General features: G+C 36.6%; 1 gene segment (V, D, J or C); it reads right to left on the bottom strand.

The window, feature by feature from the left end:
* Positions 1–221: 221 nt before the first annotated feature.
* The window catches only part of LOC111155234, a 36,527-nt gene continuing 18,471 nt past the window's right edge, over positions 222–18,277 (bottom strand). The window contains 4 exon segments of the C gene segment in view: positions 222–676; positions 2,887–2,934; positions 6,312–6,641; positions 13,353–13,412. Coding sequence covers positions 464–676; positions 2,887–2,934; positions 6,312–6,641; positions 13,353–13,412 — 651 coding nt within the window.

Raw genomic sequence — 18,277 nt, 5'->3', positions numbered from 1 at the left:
ACCAATATAACAACCACTGTTGAATTTGAACTCTCAGTTACATTGCACCAAATGAAAGAACACAGAGGCCAAAGTAGACCTTTGATTGTTTTTATTGTGCCTATTATGTAAAGCAGTACAAAACTCGGGCAGCAGTGATGGAAGTCCAGATGTGTAGAATAAATGGCTTTGAAGAAGTTATCTGGTTAAAGAGCCCCAGGAGATGCAGCTGAAGCTGTGTTGGCTGTGCTCAGAGGCTCTGGGACTGGGTGGCTGAGGAGCTGGTGGACATTAAGGAGAGAGCAGTGCTGACACCCCTGTGGATGCCCCCTGGCCCCGCCCCAGAGTCATGGCAGAATTTGTTCTAGCTGCAAAGGGAAAGTTTCTGTTTGCCCAGTGGTGTGTAGACCTGTTCTGGAGTAATGACACAATAGAAAAAGACACATTTGAACTGAAATATAACAGTTTCAGAGAGAAAGCCCCATTAGATCCACAACAGATACTTTTGGCGACAATTGCCATTGGAGAAAAGTGGACTCTTGTGCCACCATGTGTTAGGAACTCTTCCCATTGCCACAGAATGCTGGTCTCCCAAGCAGACAGATGGCCACGATGACAGAGTAGATCAGGCTCTTGAAGAGCAGTAGAAGGTAAGTGTAGTAGGCAGAGGTGGTCTTGAGCTGCAGCTGCAAAGTATCTAAAACAAGTCATTTATTATTTTCACCTTCTTTCTTTTGAAAGGCTAAGGCTTATTAATGGGAGACAGGTCACATTATACATTTCTGATGATCTAAGTGGAAAGGAAACCCCTAGACCCTCACAACCTGACAATAAACATCTACACCACTAACACTATCCCCACCACCATCACAAAATAACTCAAAATCCAGCTTGCAGGTCAAGTCAATCAATAACCTCTGGGAAATTCACTTAGAACATTCTAAAGTATTAAAAAGTAAGGCTATGTCTTAGATGAATGAGTCAGTCTGTAAAAGCATTGGTTAAAATAGCTTTTACCATTTCTTCACCCCTACCATGTCTGTAAGTAATAATATAACTAATATGCTTTAATCATTAACTAAATGGCAGACATTTAATTTGAAAAGTTTGTGTGCAAAAATTTAATCTTTCTTAATTTTTCAATAACCTAGGAGATTATTATTTTCATTGCCATTTTACAAATAAATTGAGGACAGAGAATAATTTGCCTGATGTCATATGATTAATAAATACCACCAGCAAGATTTTAATCCTAGTGACATAATGTTGATGAGCACATTCTTACCTACTTTGTATTTCTGTACTTCCAGAGTAATAAATACTCTCAGTTACAAAGAGTTAAGCATAAATATAAAGATGAATTGTTGATTTAGAAGCATCTTAGCCAATATATCTTGTGCATTGCTAAGATTCCTATCAAGGGTACAATCAATGGAAATTTGGTTGTGTTCAAGGTAGGGTGGGGGGGGGCTTATTAAAGAGGGCATTAGTTGTGATAAGCGCTGGGTAATGTGTGTAAGTGTTAAATCACCGTATTGTATACCTGAAACTAATATTATAATTAGTATGTTAACTAACTGGAATTTAAATAAAAACTTAAAAAATAATAAAAATAAAGTGGAAGAAAGAAGCGAATCCAAATTCTCTGCAACTTTAGGAGATCAAACTCACTCCCTGAATATATTTATTGTAGTTAACATGTTATAGGATAATTGCATTTGTTATCCTTTGAGGTTTTGCAGGAAATACAAGATATCAAAAAATAATTAATGCCAATGTTGGTGTGTCAGATTGGCTATTCAATGAACCATTAGGCTGAGTCTGTTCACATGGAAATTTCATTTATGTATTTATCTCCATTGAGTCAGAATTCCAAAATCATTAGCCCTTGGTGTGGAAAACAACATCCAGTGATGCTGTACTCATTATTCCTTGACAAAGTGTCCTTGGTCAAGTAATATGTTAGCTAAGGTATAGAGGCCTCTTGATATTGGACATGGAAGGCAGATCAGCAAAGCTAGAGCAATGTTCCTTGTACTCTCTTGTTATATATGTTGGAAGAAAGGGTGAGAAACTAGTACTTATGTGTCAGCTAAATAAAATAAACTATTTAGACATTCCACATATATGACATTATGTCTTCAGTAATTGATGAGGTGTTATTTGTGTTATTCCTGCTTGCCAGAAAGTGTAACTACTGTACCCATATTCATGGAGCTAATAATAAAAAGACTGGGGTTAATGTCTGGTCTGTGGCATTTGAATCCCTGTACTCACACCCCCTCCCCATGTGTACACCTGTCTCAGGGCCTTGGCTTTGGGATATCTTGTTTTATGACAACAACGTAGAAGAATAGAAAACTGAGTAAGATGTATGAATTGTTATTTCAGAAGGTCCGGGTTGAAGCCTCTAATCTCGCTGTGTGTCATGGTGTAAGGGACTTAATTAATTTTAAGTCATTGCCTTCATGTGTAAAATAGGAATATTATCCTTCGCTGTGAGTATTAAGAGAATTAAACAAAATGCACTCACAGTGCAGCATTATGCCTTTTGTACAAAAACCTCTTGGTGTCAGTTCATGTTATTAACCACCAGCAAGAACAAAGATGTAAAAATATCTAGAAGCAACTTGATATCATGTTTTCCTCAGTCAGTAGAAATAAAAGTCACAGAAATGAGTCAAGTCCATTGTTGAAAGAATTCAGAGCAATCACTGTACCCCTAATTTATAGTTCTTTCACACCCAAACAAGCACTTACTCTGTGAAAAACACTCCTGAGAAATGATGGATTGACTTAAAATATCACCAGCTATTCTGAGGTTTCCACCTAAGGCCAGATGCTAAGTTGATCAGGAAGGAAAAATGCTATAGCATAACATAAAGGCAAACATAGACAAAAACTTACCATCTTTATATCTTAGAGAAGCTTTTGTAGAATTAATAGCAGTCAGCTCTAAAAGAAATGAGAGCAAGTATTATTCGATTGTTCATGTATATTATTTGACTGGTGTCTGTGTTATGGATATATGGATGGATGGATGGATGGATAGATAGATAGATAGATAGATAGATAGATAGATGATAGAATTTGTCAACCAAGAGGAGAGAGCTATTACTAATATGAGTACCACAATTCCAGAAATGATTGTTCTGAGTCTGTGTAAATCAGTAAGTCAATTCATATATTGCATTTCTGCACATGAAGATGTTGAAGTTCATGAATGATACATTTTTTTCTTTCCTCAACTGGAGGGTAATGTCTAAGACTATCTAAGTGCTCCTAGCTCCTGCCACAGAGCCTGCTGCACAGTAGGTTTTCTATAAATATTGGTTGAATGGAAAAATAACCAGAAACAGTGGCTTCTCTACAGTCTTTAGCACCCATTGCTAACATGAAATGCCTTATGCTAGACTAGCCAGGTTGATACCCAAATAAATTCCACAGCAGAATCTTACATTTTGGGAGGAGTCTGGTTTAGGTAAATTCTCCTCTAAGCAAAAGAAAGAGACCCTACCTTTCTAAATTATGCATGTTCCCAATATTCCCAACTCCCACACATTCTTTTCTGGAGTGGTGGGTGGTATTTGTCGATATGACAACAATACAAATGAAAGTCAATACCTACTGAGTGATTATTACTCTGCCAGGCACCATGTGAAATGTTCACATGTATTAGGTCATCTGATTCCCTAGTGACACTGACATGAACTGTATTCATGTTAGCCATGAAGACATGAGGTTTAGAAAGTCTAAATAACTCACTGGGAGTCATACCAGTGATTGGCAGAGCCAGCACTCAAAGAACCATTATGAGGATTTAGATGAGCTAGAACATGTGGAAACTACCTTGTAAAACAATCCATAGAAATCGATAATACATCTACCATTGTGGAGTCTAAGACATCATCCCTTCCAGTATCTTAATTACTCTTAACAAATGACCTTTTGATTTTAGAAGCTTAGTATTTCAGTGTGCTTCTTTCCAGGGATTAAAAGATTGGCCAAGTAAGAATCATAGTTTTCTGAATATATAAAACTGAGGTGAGGGTTGTATTTCTTTACAGTGTAAAACAAAACAAAACAAAACCCCAACAAAAACAAAACCCAACATGCATGCAAAGACAAAAATCCTTAAAAAGATCATTGACTGTTGGGTGGAGGAAGAAAGTCCCAACATGTTTTGGTTTATTCTTTCTCTGCTTGATTTGTTCTTGTCCATACAGGTATGGTTCTGTTATGCAAATTATTCACTTCACAGAATCTTATTTTGGTACGCTCTTAAAAAATAAATCTGAGCTGTAGGCTTTGGAGTAAATCTCAAGAATAAAAAAGTGTATATAATCATGTTTAGGTGTTAAAATATTCTCAAGAACTGACTTTAAAGTGTCTTAAAATTCCCTTTCTTTTCTATACAGTGGCTTTACTCATTAAAAGAGAAGTAAAAATCTCTAGTCACCATGAATTGATTGATTGAAAAACATTAAGGTAATAATCTCTCAAATTATAATCTCTGGGTATGTCCTAGATTTTCTTTTTCAATCAGATTTGTTGAAAACTTGGACCGGATTAGTTTTATCTCTTCAAAATCACTTCGTGAATTTCGACTTCCATTTTCTATGTATTATTAACTTTCATCAAAAACAGAAAGAACAAACAAACAAACAAAAATCTTACAAGAAACAGCATTAGAAATTTGCTATAGAAAAACATTAACAGAAATGCCCTCAATAGCTTTATTGCTATGAGAAGATCTTGGGAGACAGTCCTTTCAGAACTTAATTCTCAGGTAAAACACATCATGAATAAGAAATTTTCCCTTTTCTAAAATGATCATCATAGAATGTACCATAGTATATTTTTACTTCTATCACTATAAAAATCAATACTTAAAATACTTCAGCCCAGTGATTACATTAAACTTGTGTTTTGCTCATTTGCTTCCTCTCTGTTTCTTAGCTGTAGGAATAAGAAATTAGGGTTGTTTATAATTTTACACCAGCTATTAGGAAAATAAAAAAAAAGAAAATATAAAACAAATGAATAAACATATTCATCTCATGTTTTCAAAACCAAGCATTTTCACTGGCATTACTGCACATTGTCTTCATCACATTCCAGGAGAAAGGAAAGGTAAGTAAGTGTTTGACTCTAAATTGATCACTGGAGATACTAAGGATTCAAGAAGATAAAGATTTACTTCAGCAATTCAGAGTGGTATACTGCAAAGGTCTTTTCGTGTCTCGTTATGTGTTTGTTGTCTGCTGCTCCCAAGCACTTGTGAACCACAGGGAAAGTATAAACTAGTTCCTTCTTATGGGCTCTGTAGGGCCTTGGTCTGTGATGTTAATGCCAGCCAGAACTTGACTTCTGAGTCTAGTGAGTTCCTGGATCACAGCAGGTCCAGAGCACATTCAGTCATCCACCCACAATGTCTGAATATGACCAGCGTCATCACCAATGAGGTTAATTTGGGACACCTTGTCTGCATCGTGAGTGACCCTAACTGATTAGACAAGTATATTCTCTCTACTGTAGTGATCCTCCTTGGAGCAGTAGTTCATCCTACATCTTCCCAGGCCTGGCACACACCAGGACTGCAAGAATGTTTGCAGAGCAGCTTTACCAATGGTGAGAAATACATTCATTGTGTAGAAAGGGAGAATGTTTGTACACGGTAGCCTCAGCTCATCTTTACTTACCAAATCTCCCCTTAGAGTAGAATATAAATTCAAATATGAAAAACCCAAGACCATACTAAAACCTCAGCTGCCAAATTACTTTTGTTGAGCTGTGATCTGGCTCAAACATTTTGCAGCTTATAACTCATTGTTTGTGGGTAATCCTTTGAGTAAAGCAAGATTGAAGTGAAAAGAACTCTGGCTGTTGAGTAGAACATTCTTGAAAGATGAATAATTGTTCTTATTTCATGATCAAGTGTGGTTCTCTCTTGAGCATTTATGGTTTGCAAGATTGCTAGGGGCTTCCATATGTATTATTTCAATTAATTCATACAATGACCCTCCAAAGACATCACTGTGACCTTATTTTCAGATGATGAAACTGAGGCAAGAAAGACTAAGTGAATTTGTCTTCTTTTTTTCTGTATGTCCCAAAGCCCATTCTACTTCAATTCTAAAGGACTGAATTTCTTTTAGAAAATGATTTCTAAAAGAAAGAGCAGGACATTTATGTCCTACATTAAAGGTTGCAACATCAATAAAAATTTTCTATTTGTTTCTTTTCATTAATATTTGACAAAAAATGTAGACTATTTCCTTTGGGGCAAAAAAGGGTACTGGAAGGTTGCATTCATATATACATGTACATACCTTTTTTCTGTGGAGGAAATAGAATCTCTTGATCAACTCCTCCTTTATTCCACTCGTGTTTGACGATACATTTGTGTTCTTTATCCATTGACGCTCCAGTCACGGTCAGCCAGCTGAATTTCATGTATGTGTCGTTAGTCTTCACGGTGTCTCCCTGCTGCGATTTCAGAATTGTTTCATCATCCTTTTCTCTCCAATCTATCTTGATAACATCCGGGAAAAAATCCTCAAGAAGACAAAGATATGTTCCAGCCTTATGGAGTTCTCTCTCCGTAACTGAAGGTAGAAAAATTGTGGGCTTGGGGGAAATGTCTACATTAACGCTTTTATCTGTGGGGAAGTGGAATAACAATTAAAACATTATTAGAGTAACACAAACATTGTGTGGTTTAGAAGCACCTAGCACAGTGAAATGAAATTTGCCACAGAATTAGTACTTATGTCAGGCCTTTCATCCACGGTGGTTTATGAGGTACTGATTGTTCTTATTTTCAGTGTGAAAAGAGTTACAAGAAACCGTGTAACTTGCTCAAAGTCACAACTATAAAGTGGTGGAGTCTAGATTAAAATGTGAGGGTTTTTTTGGAACAATACACACATTTTGAATGAGACTCCACTTCCACGTGTCCTTGAAAATCTATCCAGTTGATCTTTAAATCTTCAAATATGGATCCCAAACCTACTTTTTAAAAATTATTTTTATTAACATATAATGTATTATTAACCCCAGGGGTACAGGTCTGTGAATCGCCGGGTTTACACACTTCACAGCACTCACCATAGCACATACCCTCCCCAATGTCCATAATCCCACCACCCTCTCCCTACCCACCTCCCCCCAGCAACCCTCTGTTTGTTTTGTGAGATTCAGAGTCTTTTAGGGCCAAACCCACTTTTGAAGTAATGGAGGTCTCCTATTTGATTCCTGATTTTGTAAAACATCTCAGTCTCCATTCCGAACAACTCCAGGATTTTAAGTGATTTTAGGATCCAGGATTTTAAATGATTAAAACTTCACCTCTCAAATATTTACAATGCCTTGAATTTAGAAGCAGTGGGGCATTTCCAGTGGTATTTCCAAAACTGCTATTAGAAAACTCATTTTTTTTCAGAAATGCTTTTGTATTAACTAATGCACTTATCAGAATTTTGTATTGCTTGGAAAATGTTCACTGAAAGCACCTTTTGTACTGGAATTCCATTTGACATTTATATATGACTAAGAAGACACCATATTTTGACTCTCAGAGTCTCCCTTTAAAGTCGAATCTGCTCTAGAAAGCTGCTGACTGGTTTCTAGAACCCCACAGTATCTGTGATCTCACCTGCTGAATAAAGTATATAGATAGATAGGTAGATTATATATATATATATATATATATATATATATATATATATATCTGGTGTAATGTTAGAAGTATGGTTCCAGAGTTTCTTACAGACAATGTCAAAATATATGGCAAAACATCATTGGTTTTAAAGGGCATGTCACTCGAACACTGGTATGTTACTTGATTATACATTTACTGTTAGTGATTAAAATTATAAATGTTAGAATTCTTTTAAAATGTATTTCCGGGGCTCCTGGGTGACTCAGTGGGTTAAAGCCTCTGCCTTCAGCTCAGGTCATGATCCCAGAGTTCTGGGATCAAGACCCACATGGGGCTCTCTGCTCTGCAGGGAGCCTGCTTCCTCCTCTCTCTGCGTGCCTCTCTGCCTACTTGTGATCTCTGTCTGTCAAATAAATAAATAAAATCTTAAAAAAAATAAAATTTATTTCCATCATGCAAGTGCTTTACTGATATTCTCTTTGGGCTAGTTTGGAGTTTAGTAATACAATGGGCAATTTCTTTAGAAAAGAACAATTGGATTTTTCATTTGAGAAGAAAAGGAAAAAAAATCTTCTGGGCAGTTTGTAGTACTCTTTTTTTTTTTTTTTGAAAAAAATTCTTGAGAATTTCTCTCTGTGTATCATAGCTCCTATTTTTATACTAAATGAGTAACAAACAATGAGCTTTTATTCATGATATAAATAGAATGAAGCCAGAATGTACTTATGTTTATATATCTTGCTATAGTGCAAATACTATTTTGATTATAATATTAAGACACTGTATATTTCTCCAATGATATACTTTGTTTTCAATTTTAAAAGCATGTTAAAGAAGATTAATTTTTCAATTATACATGATATTTACATAATTTTAATCTCTAGTCAATATTTTATGGAATCTAATTTTCATCTTAGAAACTTTGTGTGTTTTTTTGTAGGAATACTTCTGATTTGTTATAGTAAAGAAACTGAAAATAAATTGATGAATTTGAAAAGTTTCTGGCTGGTAACACATTGGTTTTACCTCCTGTCCCTTTTCTTTAGCTAGACTCTTGATGTTTTATTCTTTTCAGCATGAAATGAATATTGAACTCCCATAATTTTCTCAATTGAATATTAGCTGAGCATTAAAATAGTGTACTTGATTAAATATGGTTAGTGCCTATATTTTGGGTATTATAGCACCTAGTTTTTCCTTCAACATTCTTTTTAAGCTTATTAACAGTGATTTTTATGGCCAAAATCATTTTATGAATCATAAATTAGAAAACAGATTCCAAATAAATAAACCTGTCCAATATATTTATATACATTCATTGGCATCATCACAAAATACATTGGAGTTAAATTGCTGGTTATGTATATTAAGATATGATATTGTGAATCCTATATAAATTTACCAAATGTCAACTACATTTCCAAGTGCAAGTGTGATATTTCAAACCTACATATTGGTGTTGATTTAATTATTCTTTATTTTTCTGTTATTTTTCTTTTATTCAATAATTAAAGCTAATTCATATTTGACTATGAATTTCAAATTTATGACATTTCTAACTTTATTTAAAATTCTAACTGTATTTAAAATGTTTAAACTTTTTTCTAATAAATATGAGTGTGAAAGCCAAACTTGTTGGTGTCTGACCAGGTCTGCTGAAGGTCACCATCTGTGAATGACATTAAATATTGTGGTGCCCAAAGTAACGACATAGTGGGAGCATAGAATGTGCTTTACTTAAGACCATTTCTTCCATTTTATAAAGTGGATGTGGAAGGCAATGCCCACTCTTTCACTTCACATTCCTCCTAAGCGACTTGTACATTAAAGTCCTTTTCTCATTTTATGGTGGGAAAAACATAACAAATGTGAGAAGTCAGTGTGCTTCATTTTCACAGGTGATACAAAGTATGTACTTCATCACAGTTTTCCCTACCTTTGAACCTAAAATTTGACCCTGTGTTTCTTGGTAGATAACCACAGGCCTTTTTTCTTCTACTTTCTTCAGTGCTTTGGATCTTCTATTTTTAGTTCATGGCAGAACACTATTTGTGTATTTTAAGTCTTCTCAAATAGATTTTGGAAATAGGCAGTATAAATAAATGAGGAATAGTTGTGCACTAGAGCTTGTTTCTTTTTCTGCCCCAGAGCTTGGCCATTTGGTAAGGTTTACCTCAAAGATGACATGAAAACCAGGAGATGTTTGCAAATCCTGCTGAGATACAGACCAAAGCATGTAGAATCAAACACACTGAAATGCCAGAGCATAAGGTGAAGCTTTCATTTCCAATATTATCCCTCATAACAAAGGGGTTGCCTTAGGTTTCAGCCTCTCATATTAAAGAGGCTCTTCTAATGCTCTACTTTGATCAAACAATACTACTTGGACAAGGTATCAACCTGAAATAAACGCAACGTTGGTTTTAGAGGTAGAGCTGGTAAAGGCAGTAAAGAAGTTTAATATGGATTTGGTAAATATTACCTGGAACAAAAATCTCTACATGTTATGCTTACATTGAAAAATATGGAATACCAGAGGGAATATAAAATTTTTTTTTAATTTTGTAAGTGGGTAATTTTCTCTTCAGAAAAACTATCCACTGATGTCATCATAAGGGGATCCCAAATTAGACACTCAGACCCTGGGACGACTAAGAAATTTGCTCTGAAGTATATGTTTTAGATGCGTATGAAGTGTCTGAAATGAATAAAATTGAGGGGGAAAAAAGCAGTTTCTCAATTGATGTTTGAATTGATGCAATTTTTAACTTTCTAAATATACCTAGATAATTAAGATATTAAATATACAAGTGAATATTTGGCTTTTATCCATATCACTTTAAGTTTATATATTCAAATTGCAAAACATCCTCCCTTTTTCCTTTATGTCTGGATATTTCCACTGAAAAATGAGAGAGTACCTTATATTCAAGGTAACAATACTTGAGACAATGCTTATTACATTCTCATCATTTAAAAAAAATTTTTAAAGATTGATTTACTTATGTTAGAGACAGAGAGAGAGAGAGTATACTAGCAGAGGCAGGCTCAGAGGGAGAGAGAGGGGGAGATAAGTAGACTCCCTGCTGAGCATGGAGCCCATCATGGGGCTTGACTGGCTGCTTGACATGGGGCTTGATTCTGTGGCCCTGACACCATGAACTTGGTGTTCACCAGGGTCAACTTGGTTCCATCTTTCCATCTTTCCCTCATTCACAGGGGTTGGAGAGTATGATTTTACCTTTTCTCACCATTTTCCTGAAAGTTCTAATATCTTCCCTTAAAGGGTTTTCTTCTCTGATTTCACTTCTTTTACTAGAGTGTAATTTATAGTTAATATTTCTTTAATTTTCAAAAAAGAAAAAATAGAAATAATGTATTCGAGTATTTAATAAGTGAGTGTTCAGTATTTTTACAGGATTATTTTATTTCTATATATTAAGGGGTGGATATCTGGTTTAATTGTAAAATAAATTCTTTCCAGAATCTAATTCCCACTGACACTAGACCTGATAAGTTGTTACAGAGTCTGAAATTATAATTATGATCTCTTAACCTAGTTATTCCTGAAGGACTGTTCCTTTGAGCTTGAAATTACCCTAACAGTTTCCAGAGAATTGATTTAAAAATCTGAGTTGCCCTATCAAGAGGAAGATCCTGTTTGTTTTGGTCTCTCTGCAGCTGTCCTGGCAGGAGTGCAAAGACAGCTCTGAGTTATGCAACTGAGTTCTGCACGTAGGACAACTCTCCCTCCCCTTCTGCTCCTCTCCCCATCTGCACTTTCCCTCTCTCTCTCTCTAAGAAATAAATATTTTTTTCAGTTTTTTAATTATTTTTATATTATATTACTCACTATACAGTACATCCTTAGTTTTTGTTGTAGTGTTCCATGATTCATTGTTTACATATAACACCCAGTACTCCATGCAATGTGTGCCCTCCTTAATACCCACCACCAGGCTAGACCACCCCCTCTTTCCCTCCCCTCTAAAACCCTCAGTCTGTTTCTTGGAGTCCAGTCTCTCATAGTTCGTTAATAAATAAATAAATAAAAATCTTTTAAAAATATGGCTTAGTGTTTCTAATATCACATTATGGCCTAGACCACACTTTTTTGGAATGGACAAGTCTCTCTTGGATTCCACTCTTTGCCATAATAACTAGTCATGTGACTTTAGGTAAATAACTGAACATCTCTAAGCCTCAGTTTCCCTACTGCAAAACTGGAAAAAGAGGATTTTCTGTATAGGGCTGTGGAGGAATGAGATAGTGCACTAGACCAGTCAGCATGGTATCTGGCCCTTAATAAATCTTAGCTAATATTATTGTTCCCTTTGCAGGAATGGTTTCAGGTCTTTTTTAATCAAATTCTTCCAATAAAAATACAACTTTGTTTTATTTTTTAGAAGATTTTTATTTATTTACTTGAGAGAAACCATGAGCTGGGGGTAGGGGCAGAGACAGAGGGAGAAGCAGGCTCCCTGCTGAGTAGAGAGCCTGATGCAAGGCTCATCCCAGGAACCTGAAATCATGACCTTCAGCTCGAAGGCAGATGCTTAAGCTACTGAGCCAACTGGGTGCCCCAAGTATATGAATTTTATAACCAATAGGTATTACATAAATTAAGAAAGCAAAAGAGCTGATGAATCTAAGATGTTCTGCGTCTCTGGTAGTCACAAGCCAAAAAATGTGGGGCCCAATGAAGCCACAATCTAAAATTGTTGTCCTTTAGATGGAAGCTTTTTGAGTGATGAGATTGTGTCTTGTTCATCCTTTTATCTCTAGCATCCAGTACAGAAACTGTCTTCAATAAATATTTGCTGAGACACTAAATGAACAAACGAAAATGTAAAAGCATGAAGACAGATTCTTTTTATGGGTTCTGGAGCTGAAATGGTTTACTGAGCTCAAAAATTCCATTAAACTGGACCATCTCTAGGCAATATCACAAGAGCCATAATCGCACACATTTTGACCAGTCTCACCCTCCTCTCTAAGATGTTACAGTAATAAGAATAAATGAGATTTATTGATGTTTTATAGTCATTTATTCTGTTAATTTTTTTGCACTTCTGTTTATTTTTTAAAAGATTTTATTTATTTATTTGATAGGCAGAGATCACAAGTAGGCAGAGGGGCAGGCAGAGAGAGAGGGAGGAAGCAGGCTCCCTGTTGAACAGAGAGCCCAATGCGGAGCTCGATCCCAGGACCCTGGGATCATGACCTGAGCCGAAGGCAGAGGCTTTAACCCACTGAGCCACCCAGGCATCCCTGTACTTCTGTTTAAAAAAGATCAAAGAAATCATATATTTTGCAGGTTACTAGAGAAAGAAGCACTACCCATTAAGAAAGGAACACTACTAATACTGGATGTAGTTGACTAAATTGTTTCTCACTTAAGAGACTGTCTACAAGAAAAACATGTTGAACCAATAACTCACACCAAAGCTTTGTAGACACAGTTCTCAAAATAATTTTAATTTCAATCCTGAATATATTTTACTGTGTGTGTATTTTCTAAAAGTAGACATATAATCTGTTTGCAAGCAGGGAAGTAAATAAACCATTTACAAAGTAGTTTTCTTTCCACTAGAGTGACGAGTAGCTGCAAAATTGCTATCCACATGTGGAGGGGATCCTATATTATTTTTTCTTAAAAATATCTATCAATTTTTCACTCACAGGATTGAAATAAAACAAGGTTACTCACCTGGGGGAATTACTATGAGCTTAGTTCCCTGTGCAAACATCTTGATCCAGCCTGAGTTATCACACTGGTTAGAGGTTCTACAAAAACATCAGCCTTCTCCTGAGCTTCACAGCAGGACCAGCAGGTAGAAACATGGTACTGGCAATTTGATCTTCTGGGTTTCCTTAGAAAGCCTTGAATATAGGCTTCTTAGTATCTGATATTTTGTAAGTTTTCCTGAGCTGAGTTACCTAAGTGTCTGTTTTTCAAGAAGGCAGTATTCACTGAGAAGAGCTGATGGAAAACAGAAACAATAAAAGCAAAAGAAAAGAGAGAGATTGGTAGTACGGGTCAACCAACTGTTTATCTACATTACCAGGAAAAGTATTCAGTCAGTTAAGAGGTTTTGATTTCCACGTGTTCAGTAGTGTGAAACTGCTCAGAGATGCATCAAAGGAAAAACCCTTCTGTTCTCACAAACACCAGACCTGCTCTGTTAGTAATTTGGGATTGTATTTCTAAAGGAGGAAACTTCAGTAACCCAAAATGTAAATATACCAACAGAGATATACTTTGGAAATATGAACAAAGGCCTCCATTTTTTTTTATTTTATTTAATTTTATTATTTTTTTTAATTTAAATTTTATTATTATTTTTTTAAACATATAATATATTTTTATCCCCAGGGGTACAGGTCTGTGAATCGAATGGCCTCCATTTTTTAATCAGCTACTTTCACGACTTGACAACATGATTCTTTATCACACCAGGCAAAATGAGAAAATAATTTGTGTAATGACAATGTTTTTCCTGGAATAAAAAAGAGATTTGTAGAAGTTTATCTCCCATGAGATAATAGATTTTGATTCAAACCAAAATTTGAAAACAAAATCCATTTTTCTGAAATGTTGAAAGGGGAAGCCTCTTGGAAGCTCTTCTATGATCTTCAAAAATACATGTGTAGCCCTGTCTCTGTGGTTAACTAGCTTTGGACAAGACATTTGTCATCTCTGGGCTCCCATGTCCCATTTGCTGCTTAGGCATTGGGCTATGTATGTCCAAAGGGCACTTTGTGTTCCCACAGCTTATGAACCTGAGATGAAGAGCAAGAAAGGGTCTGCTGGGCTGCTCAAGTGAGAAAGGAGTTGAGGGTTAGTAATAGAAAATGATTTCATACAGTTCCCTTCTGACTCTGCAATACTGTGAGATCCCAGTAGACACAGTATCAGGGGGCTTCATGGCACATGAGGACCTTACTGACTATCAGGTAAAAGACTGTTATTTTTCTTATCTGTGTCTAAGCTGGAATGGGGCTAGTCTTACAGGTAATATTGGTGGAGCCATATAGGATTCATTTCAGGGGCTTTTCTATTTTCGCTGGTACCAGTGGACAATGACCTTCTTGAGAGAAACTCCAGACTGCTTGCAATGTATGTGAACTGTTCTGTCTGGTGTTCAGGTAAAGGAAAGTTGATTCTGAAAGATTCTCACTCTGGTGTCTCCATTTGAAATGCAATAGAGTGAGGTCAGAGGTACCTGAACAAGTTGACAGTAGACATAAAAACAGTGAAAAGACAAGAAACAAGTACATTCAACCTACAAACCCAAGCCAAAGACCCATATATCCATAGGGTTGACATTTGAAAGTGACTAGTTAGAATTCTCTCCAAGAGGGGCCATTAATCAGGACTGGGGAGGAAGTAGCAGCCCTTGTTCATCAAAGGCAGGGCTGGGGGAGGAAGGTTTGCTTTAGAACCAAGGAAAGACCTTCTCAGTAAGATCTGTCTGAGTGTTGTTGATTATATTCCTGGTGTAAAGAACTACCAGATCCCAGAAGACTTCACCTAAACCCTATGTTATAATAATTCATTGTAATCTTTCCCTTCAGAGAAACATCCTCACATTTTTCCATTAGGTTTTGTTTCAAACACACCTATCCTTGAGCTCTACTTCACTCAGACTTAGAGATTTTCCACCATGTGGAAGAGTGTGTGGAACTATATGGCTATGGTGAGAATTAGAAGAAAAATCTTATTACTTTATGTAATAACAAATGAGACAATAATCCCACAACTTTATCCAGAAGCATGTACATTCTGTAGATCAGTAGTTTGTAAAAAATTTCCAAGGCTTGGTGAATATTCACAATTGCCGTAGCTGTTGCTTTAGACGCTATGATGTTTCTGCTGTGAATGAAGAAAATTCTTGGTGAAAAGACATCCTTTGGTTTATTACCCTCAACTCTTTTCCTATTCACAGTTCTTAGCTTTTCAAAATAAAGCAAACTTGATTATTATTGGGAAGACAATGTAAAATGTGCCTTTTAAAAATTCCTGACTTCCTATGTTAGCTGAGATGGCTCAGAGAAACAGTGTAGTTGTAGTGGAAAAGGACACAGTGATGTGTTGACCCTGTGCTAGACCTGTCCTGCATGCAACCTTCTTCAGTCCCCAGCAACAGTATGAGAAAGATGTAGTAACTTTCCTAGATCATGCTGTCAGTTAAGAGGCTGAGCAGGAGTTCAAACCCAAGTCCATGTTACTTCAAAGGCCTTACATCTTCCATCATTCCTTTATTCATTCATTCATTCATTCAAAGTCAGCACACCATTTTGCTTATTGGATTTAGCTTCCTTCCCCAGAAACTTCTCATAGATGTAGAAGAAGGACACTAACTAGGACACCAGATGTCACTAACAAAAGCCAACCTAGGCCCCAGAGAGGTAAATAGATGATAAGGTGACCTGACTAAAAGAAACAACACAGATTGGGGGCTTGGGGTCCTAGCTCAGACCTTGCTGAGGACACAGATGCAGGAGAAATGTCCAGTCCAGCCAATAGCCAGGTCCCTCTGGGAGGTAGAAAGGAGCATGTATATGTTTGCAGGGGTGTGGCGTTGTGGGAGGGTTTTTGTTCAGTGGAAGTGGAGCATTTCTATACAGTGTATCCCAGCAGGCACAGTAATATAGCCCAGCATCTTCCTCATTAACTCGGTGTATCCTAAGACTCGCTGGCAAATCCCTCTGCCATTTCCTGGCTTCATATCTTTCCTCATTAAACCCTTGTTCGTGGACCACATTTTCATTTGAGGAGATATACAGAATTCGTTTTAGAGGCTGGTCTGGCTTCTGTTGATACCAGTGAATATATACATTATTCCTTAAGCCTCCTGCTTTTATTTGGCATTCTAAAAATGCTGTGTTTCCTTGTTTCTTGGTAATGGATGGTACAAGTTGCGTTATTAAAAACTCTGCATTTGTATCTGAAAGGAAAACAAAAATAACAATTAGCAAAATTTTGACATTCCTTAAAATAGTACACATTTATTTTCTATTAACGAAAACCTAGGGGTTTAGGATTTACATTTTTTTCCTGAAGAATTCAAGGTCATGGTGGAATTTATTTGCCCAGGTTGAATGACTTTTTGGGCTTTCTTCTGCCCACAATGGCTGACTTGATTGTCCATGCTTTCTATCTCTTTTCTTCACTGAGTGAAATCTCCCATGGGTAAAGCCACTTACAGATCCACAGGGAGGCCAGCAGGATGACCTGTGATGGGCGCAGCATCTTGCCGGCACTTGTCAGGAGAGGTGGTTGAATACCGAACTGATCACAGAGCAAATCTGAGGGCTGATTTACTAAGAGGAAGTGGTGCTCTGAACACACAGCTAAGACCCATAGACTGCAGAGAAAGGGAGCCACAGTATTTACCCTAAAACATCCTGCAAAACAGGGTTGCTAACTCAGTTTATCAGTATATCCCTCTCGTTACTGTGTGATTGTTATCATTGATCGATAATTAGTGTAAAGAAGCCATTTCTTACTAAAGGATTTTGGTCCTTTATTGGTTCAAATCTGATAGTGGGAGAAAGGGGGAGAGTTCTTACAGTTTTCTTCTTCTAGGAGTTAAGGTTATCTGCTTCTCTCCTTCTCTATCTCTAGTCCTTCCATTGAAGTTTATGTAATTTCTAGTGGGTCTATCTTTATGTTAACTAATTCTTTCCTTATATCTCTTAAATCCACTGGTGAGCCTCTCAAGGCATTCTTCATCTCTGCTACTGTGTTTTTATTTTTTGCATTTCCTTTGATTCTTCAAATCTCTCTGCTGAAATCATCTGTCTGATGATCTTGTATACTATTTACCTTTTCTATTAGATTAAAGCCTTTAACATATTAATCATATTTATATTAAATTCTTCGATAGTTCCAACATCTGTATCATATCTCAGTCTGTTATGATGACTGCTTCATAGCCTCAGACTATCTTTAATTTTGACCTGTTTTATGCCTCTGAAATTTTTGGTTGGAAGCTGGACATGTTGTAAGGTACAGTAGATACTGAGATAAATGTATTTTATACTTGAAAATGAGCACACCTTTCCTTCTGCTAGCCATTATGTGGGTGTTTGTGTTACTAGTCAGAAGTTAGCCTGGATTTGAAGTCTTTGTTGCTAAGTTATCAGGGTTGAAATTTTTTGTCAGAGTTCAGACACTTAAAAATTCTCCAGTTGTACTTTATCTTTGTCTCTTCACTTGTCTTTGAGTCTTTGTTCTGCTCCCCAAAGAAAGGTCTCTTGAAGTTCTCTCAATAGTATTGCACTGTGACTTTTACTCAAGGTTTCCTAGCATGGGGGTGAAAGGTCAAGAAGGGGACCTACTCTGATATTTTTATTAAGTCTCAATTTTAACCGGAGACAGTGAAACTGGGTCTTAAGGATGTGGCTTTGGCAAGTATTCCTTTCCAGAGGTAGAACATTTTATTTCATTTTCAAAAAGATTTTGTTTATTTATTTAGAAAGAGAAAGAGCGGGGGAGGGACCGGCTCCCGGCAAGCGGCGGAGCAACGGAGCACAAAATCGGGACTTTTAAAAGTCTGTTCCGCTGAGGGACATCGCTCCAGAGGCTTAACCGGGGTGAAGCCCACGCAGGGTCAGCGTGGCCTCAGG

This window comes from Enhydra lutris, unplaced genomic scaffold (genome assembly GCF_002288905.1).
Source record: "Enhydra lutris kenyoni isolate GAN:26980312 unplaced genomic scaffold, ASM228890v2 scaffoldscaffold40, whole genome shotgun sequence".
NCBI lineage: Eukaryota > Metazoa > Chordata > Mammalia > Carnivora > Mustelidae > Enhydra > Enhydra lutris.
This window is presented reverse-complemented; position numbering and strand designations above follow the sequence as displayed.